Below are 16,843 nucleotides of genomic sequence, written 5' to 3'. Positions count from 1 at the left end.
AGTCCTGCACACATGCTGTCTTCAACAAATACAAACAGTGAGTCACTCATTCATGCACCTATGCACTACGTAATACCCCCCCACCGAACCATGCAGACACTCAGACTGATACTCAAAAAACCAACTAATAACCTATATAGACACCCATGTAGCTACTCACCAACCCATGCAGCCACTTATACAAAGTGAGAGACTGATACAGATATTTACATATTTAAACATTACTCACTAAGCCATGTATTCACTATGATACACTTAATCAGTCAGTTACACAATCAATTTTTCAAAAACAAATCATCCATTTAGACACTTATATACCCATTTATTCTTCCATCGACCTTGAGATATACATATATAAAACATATTTAATTTTCAGAAAAACACACATTCACTGGATGATGTCATCAGTGATGTCATTTGAGATGTCATCAGTGATGTCATGAGTGATGTCACTGACCATGTCATGAGTGATGTAATATGTGACGTCATCAGCAGTGCATTGGGGGCGCGCGAGTTATAGTTAGCTGAACTAACTATAACGGGGGAATTTCAATGGTTTTGTACAAGTGAAAAGTCCAGCTAACTATAACACCCCTGAAACCTATGGTTTTTTCAGTGAATTTATATATATATATATATATATATATATATATTTTTTTTTTTTACATTAAAAAATTTGGCGGGACTCGCACACCCACCGCGTCAAACACGTATATGACGTCAGGTGGAAGCGCGCGAGCGTTGCGTAACGTATTACGTATGTGTCGCATATGCGCCTGAATCGCGCAGAAAAATATGCACCTTCCGCACACCCTACGCGGATCCTACACAACAATCGTAAAATGGCGGCTTGGTTCCGCGCAGTGATCGAGAACGGTACACATTGGGTGCGCGACATCAAAAAAAATTGAGAAAAAAAAACCAATAAAAAAACATTATAAATATATTTCAAAAAATATAAAATAACATAAAATCAGTGATGGCATCAGTGATGTCACTGACCATGTCATGAATGATGTAATATGTGACGTCATCAGCAGTGGATTGCGGGCGCGCAAGTTATAGTTAGCAGAACTAACTATAACGGAGGAATTTCAATGGTTTTGTACAAGTGAAATGTCCAGCTAACTAGAACACCCCTAAAACCAATGTTTTTTCCAGTGAATTTCTAAGGTTTTTTAAATGCTAATTCCTAACTATAACATACCTGAAACCTATGGTTTTTTCAGTGTATATATATATATATATATATATATATATACATACACATACAAATCCTGATTCTCTGCACCGCCGAGCACTGGCGAACAGAGACACGAACCCAGCGATGTGAGGCCAAAAGATATTTATTTCAGAACCTCGAACCTGACGCGTTTCGGGCCACAAGTGCCCTTGCTCACAATATATAACATCGAAGATAGATAACTAGGATAATTTATATGTTGATTATCAACCCGCCAAATCAACGGTGTGCACTAAACAGAGTAGTATATGAAGTCATGACGTATCTAATTAGGTGTTTTATTTGTTTCTGTTTCCCTGATTAACTACTGTTTTTAAACGTGTTTTAAGAATACTTTGACTTTTGAACTGTCCTGAAGACGGAGGCAGATTTGATAATCTGCAAAAACGCCATGTCAACACTACTTGAATTACAATAAGCACATGTAGAACTTGAATAAAGGTTTTTGATTTTTTATGTAGTACAGATCTATATGCATAGGAAAAAACTATTCTAATGTTTATGTGTATTGACAATATGATTGTATTTGTGTATGTTTTATCAAATTAGGATAATGTGTAAAAGATTTTTTTGAATTTATGCAAATCTCTTATGTATGAATACGAAATTAGCATTTCATGAATGTATTGAAACATAACTTTATAATTAAATATTTCTAAATATGCACAGAGGAAACAGAACCATGTTTTTTTTTTTAGATTAATATAGTACATAAATACAAATAATTAGACATAAGCAACATGACAAACCTTCCAGATAACTGTTCGATCATTATTGCACGCGTCAACAATCCACTAACAATTTACACAAAAACATTTAAGGAAAACTGTGACTGTGCAGTGCTGCAGTTATTGCATTTAATCAGATGCTGTTATAAATGGTCTTATTAGAGTCTTGTACGCAAAAAACAATATTAATCCTACCACTTAAAAATAAATGTATTCACTCACTTATTGCAGATTGATTTTAAGGTTTCACCAAGGTGAACAAAATATACACTAGATGTCCATGTACCTCTATGTATCCATTTTAACACTTTTTTAGTTTGTTGAATCAAGAGGGTTGTGATTAAGTATGAAGGCCAGCGATAACATATTTGCTACTTTCTACCTACAAGAAGCTTCCTCTAGAATCATCATTAAATAGGTCAACAGACATATCATCATGTTCAGTTCAAAATTAGATTTCCTTTCAGATACAATGTACAGTTTGACTGATTCAGAGTTCATCATCTTAAAGAGAAAGATGTAATGTATTTAATTGCTTATCAAAGTCAGGCTCATCTGCTATCAAATGCTCTTTAATTCTTTATGCGGCAAACAGCTGCAAACACACCATGATTTTGAACCAAAGCAGCCCTGCTTCCTTACTACTGTGGATGAATTTGTTAAATTGAAAATGGAAGAGGGGCTATAGCCATTACTTTTAGACATTTACATTTCACAAACAAGTCAACAGCATGCATTATGGCTCAACTGCACAATTTAAAGTTGTTCAAAATCTGTTTTTGGATTCTGAGAACTATATCTCATAACTCTCTAGCAGCCCTTGTGTGATAATCTTTTGTCTAATCCTCCCGAATAATACTTCCGTCATAATCTCATATTACAACTACAATTTGCATAATTTTAAAGGTATAAGCCAGTTATGTTCACAAACATTATATACATTCGCATATATGGTGTCGTTGGAAAAAAAGGAATCCAATACTTACAAAAGTGGGCGAGCATTAATATTAACCACTAAGAAGGGAAAAGCCTTTTCACAATAGGTCTCAAGAATAGGCAATGATGTAACAGCAGCCTGGTGAGCTAGTGGCCAAATGACATAGGGATTTGAAAAAAGGACAATTAGATGAGGGGAGGAGTCAGGGAAAGTATTCTGTACATTTTGAACATAGGGCTATTTCCGAATAACTTCAGACTGAACAATGTCAAGTAGAACTGTGCAAAGGAGAGTCAACTACCAAATGGATTTCTATGGCCAATTACCATCTAATCCACTTTCCAGAGCACAACAATATTTCATATTTTTGAACAACTCATGCCTTTGTGGCTGTGCTATTTCCTGTGTTGGGGGGAAAGTCCAATTCCTGCGTTTCCAGCTCTTCTAGGTCTTCTAATCTGTTTTCAGAAGAGGAAACAATATCCAAGTCGTCCTCGCTATATTTGTCCATCAAAAACATTTGAGGTGTAATGTCGTCATCATAAATAAGGTTCTTTCTTTCCTTCTTCTTCCGCCGTAATATCTTTTGTTTTCGGAGTTCGGCTAACTGTTCTCCAAGCCCACTGCTTGCTGGTTGCATCGCTCTTTGTTGGCTTCTTTTTTTGTACTCCACTATCTGTTTGTTAAGTTCTTCATGATCAATTCCAAACACATTTGTCAATTTGGGCGAAAGATCAAGAGATGTTGAATGATCGCCACTGAGGAGGAAGGAAGAGAATTATCAGTTTATTAACAGCAGAGTTCATTTTGAGTATGTAGAAAGTAATTTGGAGTTTCACAAACTTTTAAGATTACAAAAAGGCAGAGACCATAGGAACCATGTCACAAACCACAAGCAAATGATTAATTAGAGATGATGGAAAACTGTTGCATATTCTAGTACTGAACACAAATTTTACAACACATACTTGACATTTGCTATCTATCTTCAAACCAAGGCATCCAAAGGATGTATGTTACATATTCTTGCATGAGTTTCTCATTAGTAGTACACTAAGATTCAAGCCTTCAGGTAAACATGAATTGGAATCAGGAATGGTTGTATGTTGGAACCACGCAGGCATTTACCACGCCTGCCTTAAAGCGTGAATGTGTCTTTACAACACATTCCTTTACCACGCAAGTCATTACAACCGCTCGCCTTAGGGAAAGCGCTGGACTTTGGAATAGTATAATTTACTAGTCCAAATCCAGACTGTGCAATAGTAGGGAAAGTGCTGGACTTAAAGCCCAACACCAGGCCAACAACACTTTCCTTAAAGCAAGTCGTTGGTAGAACACTTTACTCAAAACAGTAAGGGTGTCTGCAGCCATGTCATTGAGGCCAGTCGGCATTTACTATTTTTTCCCCAATAAGAAAGAGCAAAGCAGTGGTCAGTTTCTGCAAACCATAACTTCATAAATACTTGTTTTTTTCTTGCAAAACTTTATTGGTCAGTAAACTGCTGGACCTTCGCTAATTTAAAAAGGCAGAAAGCCAACATATTTTTTTGGTCTCAAAAAGCACACATTGCCATAATAGTGTCTGGCACTGAAAGAACTATGTTGTGTGGGATGTGCTCCTTGTTAAAGGTTATAATGATGATGCCACTCGCAGAAAAGCCAGCCAATTACTGAAGTGGGCTGACCAACTGCCCTGTTCTGTAGCAGGCGGAAGAAAAATGTGAAGGTGGAAGAACATTTTGAATGTCACACTAACAGACCAATGGATGAAGAGTGTTGGTTGTAATCTTTGTGGTGTATATACAGAGGTGAGTTGAGTGTGGGGAATGTATACATTTAAAAATAACTATGGGAACCAGCTGAACCAACTTTAATCACCCAGGTGACAGTCAAAACGAAATACACCTAAATAAATAAATACATCTGGTATTTGTTAAGCGCAAACTATTGATCCCTAAGGGTCACACAGTGCTGGGGGCCGTCGGGGAGATTAAACGAGCTGTTGCCCAGAATCACATGGTGCTGAGAAGAGCTGCTGCCGGCGCTGGGGATCGAAATGTGAGCCCCGCGCTACGGAGTCAGCCACTCTGGCCGTTGCACCACTTCTCTCCCTTAAAGGGAAAATTGTCTCGGGAACTTCAACGCACAAAGGATTGGACACTGCATGTTCACTGCGGTGGCAAAAAGCCTGAGAGAGGGTTCTCCCTATTGCTGGAAGATGCCCTGTGCCACCTTGGCGTGGAGCCACGATTCATCATCCGCATTACAGGCTGAGTTTGTCTGTAAACACCATGGGGCCATGGTGACACAGTCAGGTCCAGAAGCAGAAAGCATCCTGGCACATGAAACTCAACCCTATCGCGCCATGCTTGCTACAGTACCACATGGCAGTTGTGTAGTCCGTAAGAATCAGCACCCATTTCCCCTTGAAGGATGGGAGGAAAGCCTTTAGTGCCAAGCAAGTCACCAACAGGTTGATGTGGATTTCTGCTGGAGACCAGTCTCCTCTGAGCTCCACCTCTCCCAGTTGGCCTTCCCAACCCAGCAACAATGCACCCGCCATGACCGTTAGCTCCGGGCGAGGTAAGGAGAGCGGTCGCCCGCTTGTCCAATTGGGGTTCCAGAAACTACCACTGAAGAGCTTTCAAAGTCTCAGCCGACACCTGGATGAAATTCATGAGTTTCCTTGGTGCTGACATGGCAGTGTCCAGTAACAGGAGGCCAAGAAACCTCAGAGCTGCTCTCAATGAGACCTAGGTCAAGAGATGAATGGACAAGTGGTCCTCCGGAAACCACTGTGGTGTAGATCACATGTTTGGAGGGGTAGAAAAGAAGGAAAGGGTGTAGCCATGCTGGACAACTAGAAGCAGCCATCTGTCCGATGGGATGCTTTGTCGCCCGTTAAGGTAATAACTTAACCAGCCTTTAATAAGGTGGTTTGCAACGACGGGGAGGGATTGCGTAGTTTGTTGAGCCTGAGTATTGTCTGCCTCATCCTTGACGTTTGCTGAGGCTTGGGAGGACTGTTGTTGCTAAGGCAAGGTCTGACACGGCCTCTGCTGTAAGCTACATCTAAGGCCTGGAAAGGGACGATACTGCTGTTGGAGCGTGGTAGATTTAAAAGTGGGATGGGTAGGAGTGTAAACTGGTCTCTGATGAGTAGATGCAGGGGTAAGAATTACTGTTAAAAATACACAATAGGTGTTGTACCCCTAAAGTTATATTAAAATACCAGGGGGATAATTCAGCTTACAAAAGCCAACACGTTTCAGCCCTATATTTTACCCTTCAAAAGGTGCAGGTGGTCTTTCTTCATGACCAACATAGTGGATTTGAGTACCAACATGGCTCCAGTTGGTTAACAATAAAGGGAAGCTAGTACTTAATCAGCTTTGAGTAATTTTGACACTCAAGCCTCCCAGACATGCACTCACCAGTTGTGAGAAGGTTGTGGAACAGATAGCACACATTAATTCAATATTCTCAAAACATATAGTCATGATAAAATTCAATAGCATCCCCCATCAAGGTGAGACACTCTTTGACACCATGTGTGCACTCCCTTATGAATGCAACATGAGATCATTACATGTATATGTACACACCTATGCAGGTGTATGTGCGGCTATTCCATATATGCAGCTGCATGTTCCAAACCTCTTTACCCATAGTTTCTATAATAATGCCTAGGGACACCGGTAAGAAAGACAGTTGAAATGACATGTACACAAAACTAGAATATACCATAAACTCCAAACACTTGATCAATTACTGGATGAATCTTTCTGGGCCAGAACGTATATGTCTGTCTAAGGAGAGGAGTAAACCGTATTGCCATCAACAAGAAGCACACAAAAGCCCAGAAGCCTGAAGTAAGGGCCATCAGCAAATATGCAATATTTGCAAACAATAATCAGAAGTAGATATCCTGCGTCTCAGCAGCTGAATTGGGGCAGTGCAGGAATGCCGGGAAACAGCGTGCTTTGGATGACAGTCTGTCTCTGTAAGTAGAGGGTCCAGGCATGTCGGCGTTTGTGGTATCACTAGAATTTGTAGTTTATTAAGAGTTTGCCGGGGGTAGGGACTACTAAAAACGCACGGGCTCACTGGGAAATGCAGTTTACAATGAGCTGCAGCTTGCCTTTGTGTAATTCGGAGCCAGCAACTCTTAATGATGCTAATCAAAAATGGGTTACCCTGAGCCTAAGATATCTATTTTTGCAGAAGCCTGGTTTGTCATATGTTTCCAACAATGCCTCTCGATTGTTATTCTTTGCAAGTTTATAGGCAGGGCCAATCCTCCATCGTGGATAGCCTCTAGTCTACAGATGCTTTGAGCGGATCTCAGCATGGGCATTATAAGTTTTCATGTCAGAATAATTTAGACTAAGGCATAACAGTTAGCCTACAGGAAGAAATTGTAAAGCACGAGGGTGGAAGATGGAATAATATAAACAGAATTTCTACCTGTTGGTTTTCTGGAGTCATCAGATTCAAGAATGCCATGCGTGTTTTCTTAATAGTATGTGTGAATTTGAGATGGAAGTCACATCCATTCAACCAGGCAATGACGTCAAGCGTCTCCCCTTCAGTACCATCCCATATCAAGAATGTCATCAATGTAAAGTTTCCATGTTGTTACTGATGACTGATATGGAGTTGTATTTGTGTATATGAATGTACTCTCAAACATATACAGATTTGAGCATGTTAGGGGTGAAAGTGCTCCCTCAGGAAAATACCAGTCACTTGGAGAAATAGTTGTTTTTCATATCTGAAAAGATTATGCTCCATTGCCAAAGTGGCACACCTCATAATGAACTCCACTGAGGGTCATAGAACCTTGTAGAGTCACATCTAGCAGACAATGTAATACTGCCAAGGTTTTTTTTTTCTGAAGAATACTTGTGTAGAGTGTCTTTACATCTAATTCAATCAACAAATGCTTGTCTGTGTCAAATCTAATCAATTTCAACATATTCAGGATTGCTTTTTTATTTTCTAAGTAAGAAGGCATCATCTGTACTATGGGTCTCAGGAAGCAATCCACAAACTGAGAAAGAGGTTCCTATAAAGGAGCCAATATTAGCAACAATGGTTTTATTCCTGTATATTTTTGGAAGAACGTAAAAATTATTAGGGTTATTGGAAATTGGGTAACCAGAAAATCTCTTACGCGTTTAGTAATCCATCGATTTTCCAAGCCTGTTTTCACTAATTTCTTGATCTGACTAGTGAGTCAAGGAGTAGGACCCCTTTGTATGAGTAAACAGTTCCTCTACCGTGTAGTAATCTCAGGCAGTCAAATATGAAGGTTAATTTAGTCATAACCACAATGGCCCCAACCTTGTCTGCCGGCTTAATCACAATAGATTCATCAGCCACTAACTCTTTTAAAATCTGAGATTCTTGCATCAACAGATTGTGATATAAACTGTGAGGTATCATTGTCTAGTAGCTCTGCGTCACAAAATCTAAAATTCAGGTAGACAGTTTCTGAATCAGAATGAGGCTCTGGGAGGGATTGAGATGGACGCGACTTTGGCCGAGGTTGTGTTGGCTTCACTTCAAAGACTGAAAGAACTATGGGCTCTTCCTCTGGCGTGGTCCACAAACAGGACCCAGGGACGGTGGGCAAAGATGGACCAGGCGGTGATCCCAGAGTCAGGCAGTCCATGGACAGTGGTAGAAAGGCACCGTCTGGAGATCACCTCCGATCACTGGGGCCTGAAGGTGCACCAGAAGGATCCAGTGGGGTGCTGAATATGTGCAGCACGGCCTCCTTTGAGCCCTTAATCTGCTGCAGTGTCCCCATTGGATCTGGAAAGTCGGGCAGGACTTGGACTAGGCCCGAATCGCTCTCAATGTAGGTGACTGAGACCGTGACCTGAGGTCCAGATGTCTTTATGACTTTGCCTGGTGAGAGAGGCAGGAAGAAGGGAAGACCAGTTTTGTCTTTTTTTGTGCTTCTTTTCCTTCAACTTAGTTGAAGACTTTCAATGTAATGATGACCGCTCAGGGCAACTGTCCCGGGAATGAAAATGTATCTTCACCGACTTCGACCGAGTCCGGAAGATCTGAGCATTCGTATGGTGCTCAGCAACAGAGCATGGCCTCACAGTCCTGGATAGCTTTCAGATTCATCCAAGCACAGTTGCCGCATATTTTCATGGGATGGGAGGAGCTCAGACACAGACCTCACCAGGGTCCGTCACTGACATCTGTTTGTAGCAATCCTTGCAGGATTTACAACCTGTCGTTTTAGGGGGAGACATGTCGTTGCACTCTGAGAGTCTATAAAACTAAGCCTGTCAAGTGACAGAGTTAGAGGGAGAGAGTTTCAAAGCTGCATCAGAAGGCACATACTGAAAGGAAAGGATGACAAAGAGGGGAGGTGGCAGTCGTATTATGGCTCTGACATCACTTCCAGGGAAGGGCAGACTTGACGTGAAGCCATAAAATACCACCTACCGGCATGCAAGGGAATTGCTGAGAAAACCTCTTCGGAATCAGTCTGGCGCTTGGAGGTATTCACAAGTTGAAGAATTTGTGGTTAAAAGTATCTATCAGAAAGCATAGGACTTATTTCACTTTAAATGTGTGAATGTATGCTTACCACCTACGATCTGCATGGGTATGCACATTTTAGAGGATCACAGAAAATGCTGCAAAGAATACCTGGAAATCAATACATGTCATAAATTTCCATGGGTTTTCCTGTCCTACCTTTTCCTTACTTCTGAGATGGTACACTATATGGTCAGCTGCAGTCTGACGGAATGTAGATTTTTGCCTGCCTGCATGGACAATATGTTTTCATGAAGAGGAAAACAGTAATATTTCACTTTTCTTTTCCACTATGTCGGCACCTGTTAGCCTTTAGGAGGCTACATATGCATATTGTAAGTACAAACCATTGGCAATGTTTGTGAAAATCTGTCTACTTTTGTCCTTTAGTAAACAAACAGCAAGATGACATTCCTTTGTATCTTAAACTTCCTATTATTTCCATGTACAATTCATCAAAACGTAAATTATGATTTCAGTTGTTTTCCTTTAATACAAAGGCCCTTTTTTCCTTATTTACAGTTTATTGGCACTACTAGTCAAATCTTTTATATTCAAATGCATTTCGCTGCCAACTTGCATCTTATATACATATTATTCTATAAATGAATTCACTGAACCATATGAATACATGTCTCTAAAATGATTAGTTCTACAACATTAGTCTCATATGGTCTTTGAAAATCCCCATGCAATCATGGTTTCATTTAGTATTAGCTCAATACATACAGTCTTTGTTGGGTATTCCTTATATGCATCCTTGGAAAATGGTTGTTTCTCTTCTGCAGCTTCACCTCCGTTTTAAAGATAATGTGATATATTTGTGCTTCATCCTTATCCCGTCTTTTACCTATTTCTAATACAGTCCATTCACAAGAACTACAACCAATCTTGAAATATATTTAATACATGTTTTAAGCATTTAATTTCCAATCCTATCTATATCGCTTTTCCTTTGAAACTGCCAGTTCATTACTCTGTTCAATTAATTGCCAGTTTCTACACACAACTTTTTTGACTTGGTGAATTTTGATTTGCAACTTTTCGTGGAACGTCTTGTAACACATCAAGGATGTGCTTTCTATTTACATTGTAATAATGTTTTTCTTTCCATCTGCTTTATTCTTTTTCACTTTCTATAGCGATTCATCAATGTATCCTTTGTTTTTATACTGGGTTTTCAAAGTTCGCATTTGTCACCTCTATTCTTCCTGGCCTGAAATGATTCTATTCATTTCAGTCTGGCTAGTCAATTTTGTAGCAGATACTGCTTCAATTATTCAGGCTGATGGCTTGTTTACTGTAATATAATGCTGCGATCTGTGCCTATTCCGTAAATATTTGTTAGCCATCTATATTTGTTGATTTAAGCTAAACATCTACATAATAAACACTTTTACATTTTGGTGTTGTCTGTATGATTAGTTCCAGATTTGTTGAGACTCACTGCAACAAACATTGCAACCATCATTTCAATTAGTGTCTTTAGGTTTATTGCAACATTATGTATATTCTTTTTTGAAATTCATACATATGAAAATTAAACAATGTGTTCAACAGCAATGGAGTCTTTAAAATTCGAGTCAAAGTAAAACGGTACATGGTCCAACCGAACGTATGGCCTAATGCATGCGCTTGTAGGCAAGTGTATTAAACAATAATAATAAAAAAACAACCTGAGATCCCTTTGACTTAGCACCAGATCTTCAGTTGCCCTGGGCCCATAATCAGCAATTTCCAACAATTGTTCAATCTGTAAAAACAAAACAATATTATCGTCAAAAAAAGCTACACATGCTATTAGCTCAATTAGATAACATTCATGTTTAAGTCATAATCCAAAAGATAATTGAATACACTGATTAGTCAAATTTTGCATACACATGGCTTCTGCCTGTGCCCCTTTTCTGAAATTCCAAGAGAAGGGGCTGTGTTGTGTGTTGATTTTGTGGACACTAATCCTTTATGGGATCCGGATTAGCATGCTACTCACCAATAAAGGGCTTCAACACCCTATCAGGGGTAACAAGCGCTACATAAATGCAAACCCTTTTCCCTTTTCTATCCCTCCCCAACCCTTCTCAATCCAAATAACTGACTAACATATCCACCACTCAAATAACTTTCATATTTCACTATACTAATTCTACACTTATCTGTATGGGTTCCAGAGTAGCGTGCTACTCGCCAAAAAAACGCTTCAAAACCCCATCAGGGGTATGAAGAGCTATATAAATGCAAACCTTTGTTTTACCTCTTCTATCCCTCCGCTATCCTTCTCACTCCAAATAACTGACTAATATCCACCACTCAAATTACTTTCATATTTCACTATACTAATTCACCACTAATCCTTTACGGGTTTCTGGAGTAGCATGCAACTCGCCCCCCCCAAAAAAAGCGCTTCAACACCCCATCAGGGGTAACAAGCGCTATATACATACAAACCTTTTTTCCCTCTTCTATCCTTCTGCTATCCTTCTGAATCCAAATAATTGACTAACCTATCCACCGCTTAAATCACTTTCATATTTCACTATACTAATTCGACACTAATCCTTTAGGGGTTCCGGAGTAGCGAAGCCTCATAAGCGCTATATAAAATGCAATTACAATACAATACAATACTCCGAAGGATAAAATGAACCACTACAAGTGAAAACAGTTCCTGGCAAATCTATGTCACACCATTTCTGTACTCCAGAAAAACAGGTCTCCTAACTTTTACAGTCACAGGATTGATGTAGGCAATACACACAAGCACACTTAATAAAAAAATATACATTTACCATATTTTGCATCCCTTGTAATTACCATAGTGATCACTCCAAAAAGAAGAGACACTGCTGCTGCTCTACTGTAACTGAATTATTTAAATAATGTCATACATATTGCTGATGGATATTCGCACCCATAAATGTCCCAAGTTGCAAGAAAAATACTTTTGAAAAACAGATACTTGTGTATTTAGTGTAATGCATGGTGGCAATTTCTTAACAGGAGATTTAATCTGACATGAAATACTGCTTATAACTAGACGGAATTGAAGCAGTTCTTGTGTAATCCAATTTTCAACTTTCCTTTAATCCATGGGTGGCAAGGACAATATTGATGCAGTCTGGAACATTACCAAGCAATAGTCTCTTCTTATATGAATCTAGGTGGAGAAGCTGTACAAAATCATGGCAATACAAGGGTGAAAGCTAAAGATCAATCAATCAATCCGGATTTATATAGTGTGGCGAATCACCCAATAGGGTATCCAGGTGCATGCAGGTCCCACCAAATATCTCGATCCTGGCTTCACTGTAAATCTTTTCAAGTAAGCCCTTTCCTATTTCCAATTGTGTACATCTTAAAAGTTGTTAAATCAGGTTGGACTGTTCATACTGGAACGCGACCAAGACTGACTTGCACATGGTTAGGTCCAATTTGAGGTGACATGGTGGGCAAAAGATGGACTGCAATGCGGGCGGAGTAATTACCAGTGGTTGAGATTAAGTCAAGCATTCTACTCATTACTTTTTTGGTTACTTTGGTGAGATGCCTTAAGTGCTGCGAGTATATCCAAACCTGGATCTTATGCACACTGTGCTACTGGAACCAAGGGACACCCAACTGAAAAGCCCCAACTAGGGTGAAACCTATCTTTGGTTACTTGTGTTCCAGTTCAGAGAGAACCTGTCTTGGCAGTTTGGAATGGACTGTTCCTAGTGCAGCAGGACCCAGAATGACTTGAATATGGCTGGGTCGAACCTGGGGAGGCATGGTGAGCAAAATAACAATGGACTGGTATGAGGTTCGATTAATTATGAGTGGCGGAGGTTAACTCAAGTATTCCATCCATCACTTTAAAATGTATCCAAGCAATATCAGAGTGCCCTATTCACACAACGTGTTGAATTACCTTTTTGATAGCAAGAATGGATGCAGAAGATGGAGGTGGGATAGACTTGAAACAATAAGCTCAGATTTGCATGAACATCAGATATGGACTCTGGAAGGAAGGAAGGAAGGGAGTGTCTCAAATTACAAAAAGGTAAGGAAAAGTTAAGACTTAAATCCTACTAACCCTAAAAATGGAAACGCTGTTAACTAGAAAGACTACTTTCCAACAATGATGTTAAACTCGGATGCCAAAGTGGAAGTGGAGAAAAAAGTATTGTAAACCAGATTTTCCACATACCACTTCCTCATAGCATGCCTTGGGGCTGTAAACTACCTCAGGCACCAGACACATTCTCTTTCACATGATTTTGTACAATGTACTTGTTACAATTTATTTTGTCTTACTTAAGGTGGCCATATAAACAGAGAACAAGTTTATGTGTCCATTATGACCGAATTCAGAAGCCGGATCATCAAACCCAATGATTAATGTGGTTAAAGATTTTGCCTCTGGCTGTGGATAAGTTATCCTCCCTTTATGATAGTGTTGAAGTGGAAGCCAGCACCGGCAAGGCAGCTTCAGGCTATCAGATTCCTTTTTGGCTTACCCTTCCTCAGTTGGATCTGCGAGGTTGGGGGTCATAGTTATCAATTCAAACAGGTAAAAAAAGGTTCCTCATTAGGAGATGAATCTACTGAAGTTGTTGGCTTGAACATTTCATACCGCGGAAGGTGGACACCTGTCATTGACATATTCCAAGCAATTAGCCAAGGCCAAGAGCTTGAACGTCCACATTATCTCTTTTCCTATATGGTTGGTGTGTTGATTGCATGAATTAATAGTGACTTGGTTTTCAATGAGGAAAGGAAAGTGTTGCAGGCAAAGTGCAGTACCATGTTCGTTGGCTATGTGTCTGCAGCCGATAGTAGTGCACTTCCCATCCTACTACGGAAGCATCCTTAATTATGGTTTGGAGTGAAATAAGCACATTCCCAAAGTTGTGAAAAGAACAAAGGGCAGTTTTCCCTACTGCTGGAAGATATGAAAGTAATTTTTATGGCTAATTTTGTAAAGAGTTATCTTAAGCCCTTATATGGCCAACTCATCTCTTGCATTTTATTGGTTATAAATTTCTTCAATGGTATGTAGCAGACTAAATGCTTGATACTAAAGAAATGGGAAATATGCCAATGGAATCTGCGCATATTGTTGATCTTTATGAAGACATCAACCTTGCAGATTATTAATAATTTCTTCTAATATCCATCTTCATATATTAAGAAGCTTTTTTTTTTTTTTAAACTTTATGGGTGGGAAGTGTCTGATTTGTCTGAATATGCAAGACCCGAATTTGCACTAGAAACATGGGCTTACACTATGTACTCACCTATCAATTTCCAAAGAATTAAAACTAAAAATAAACCAAATTTCTTTTGAAGTTTTTCATCTTTTATTTTCACTTTATGCAAAGGTTCATTTGTTGTATTCTTTTTCATTCTTATGCTTTTCCAAGATAATTTTGAGTCCTCGAACCAGGGCTCAAACTACCTTAGAAAAACAAGAATGAAAAAAATAATACATCTTGTACCCTGGCTTTTATTAGGGATTTCTTTGAATATTCTTGTTTCACACTACTTATTCATACATTGTTCTTGAGAAGAAGAGCGATTATCAAAAAAATTATTCTGAGAAAAAACCCAACTGGTTGAACATTGGTTGAAGACTGAAAAGGATGAGCAAGTAACCTAATATGGAGTGAGTGACCTACAAGACCCAAAGATTTGATCCAAATCTAGGCAGGTCAGGGCTGTCTTTACAGAGATTATCTGTTGTCAAAATAGTAACATGTTTATGATAGCTATCCTAGGATCTGTGTAATATCATTTCCATTGCTTTGTTGAGTGTGTAGTGTATGGTCACATAGCAGCACTGTCAGTTCATATTGAATTGTATTGATTTACTGTACCTCTGCAAGGGCAGCATTTTCTCTGTCTTTCACGAAGACTACTGGAGGAACGCCTCCTATTACTTGATGGGTAATCAACCAATGCCTGCAAAATAAAAAAATTTAAAAAGACAGTAGATTCCAGTTCAGAGCAGCTACTGGAGAATAGACTAAATGGGTTTCATGGTGGTTCAGGTGCAGCATGCGGAAGTTCTTTTAGGTTAAAATCCTAACTATACATCAGCTCATCTCTACTGGAATACCCCCAAACACGATCACACATTTATCCTGTAAAATAATACAACTCATCTTTTTGTGTCCAAACATTCTGAAAACTGTCATGATCACATTCTACGACTACTGTGATAGAAATCCTTTACACATCGCACTCTCTCAGTAAAAAGCTCAAGAAAATCTTCTGTAAAATAGCAGCACACTGTTTGCGAACGTTGCACATAATAATCCTTCTTTAGCTCATTCACAAAGATCAAATAATTTACTCAAGCTGGGTATGACCTAGTAACAGCCAGAGTCTTGCAGAGCTCTAAAACTTGAACAAGCACATTAAAGTATTAAACTAAATCACGCAGAAAAAAACAGAAATACAATTGTACCGTACACAATCTCCAACAATTATCTTGAGATTCCTACTGTAGGATTCCACTCTTGTTTGTTACTTTATTTTATATTGGGACATTTGGCTCTTCTTCATCAGTAAATATTTAGTTGTTTGACATGTCTAAACAGATACCTAAGGAATAATACAACAGTGACAGGTGTGCGAAAAACCTGTAGGTTACAAGCTTGTGCGTTATCAGTTGTCCCTATATCAGTGATAGTTTTAGGACATCCATGACTACACAGTCAGTTGTTTGCTGTGAAAGCAGTGTGATCATGTAAGCTGAGTAGTGACAGACTTCTTACAAAGTACTTCGATTGTTATCTCACTCTCCATATGCCAACAAATATATGCTGAAAATAAATTTCCACCCTAACTGCAAAATCGCACCTTATTAGAGGAGCAGTTTTCTGCAAAATTGTCTCAGCGTGATCATCTGCAGCTGCATCACCAGAGGTTTTCCAGTAAACACGACATGCCGAAAAGTCACCAGCAAGAGCCACCTTTCAGAAACATAAAACGCCTCATTTTACTTCAAAATATTTTGTTTTTAACACAAAACATTAAAATATTTATCACTTACAAAACATACACTCACTATAAAAGCCTGTGAAAAAAAAAAAATGTAGTAAGTACATTCAAAATGAGCAATAACAAAGGGAGACTTATTCTTGACTTCACATTGGTGGTTCAAAAAGTAAGGAAAGAATTCCAACTTCTTCATCACGCAATGAAAGACCACAAATCAAATTTGCTATTTTGCCTCCTGCACAATTGAAGTTAACTTTCTTACCAAAATGCAAGGTTTCTAATGGATCCATATAAAAGCGGTACCTACACAAGAATGCTACGCATAGGGTTCTTCAGCTAACCAACCATCTGAGACACCACATAACATTTTTATCACCAAGA

The 16,843-nt window shown here is 39.0% G+C and overlaps 1 protein-coding gene across 1 annotated transcript in view; it reads right to left on the bottom strand.

The window, feature by feature from the left end:
• Positions 1-1,330: 1,330 nt before the first annotated feature.
• The window catches only part of RBFA (ribosome binding factor A), a 93,744-nt gene continuing 78,231 nt past the window's right edge, over positions 1,331-16,843 (bottom strand). The window contains exons 4-7 of the mRNA XM_085606987.1: positions 16,322-16,434; positions 15,334-15,418; positions 11,155-11,231; positions 1,331-3,666 (exon numbers count right to left, since the gene is read on the bottom strand). Coding sequence (XP_085463113.1) covers positions 3,285-3,666; positions 11,155-11,231; positions 15,334-15,418; positions 16,322-16,434 — 657 coding nt within the window. The 3' untranslated portion in view covers positions 1,331-3,284. The remainder of the gene's footprint in view (positions 3,667-11,154; positions 11,232-15,333; positions 15,419-16,321; positions 16,435-16,843) is intronic.

This window comes from Triturus cristatus, chromosome 5_2 (assembly GCF_964204655.1).
Source record: "Triturus cristatus chromosome 5_2, aTriCri1.1, whole genome shotgun sequence".
Classification (NCBI taxonomy): Eukaryota; Metazoa; Chordata; class Amphibia; order Caudata; family Salamandridae; genus Triturus; species Triturus cristatus.
Note: the sequence above shows the minus strand (reverse complement) of the source record. Positions and strands in the feature narration are given on the sequence as shown.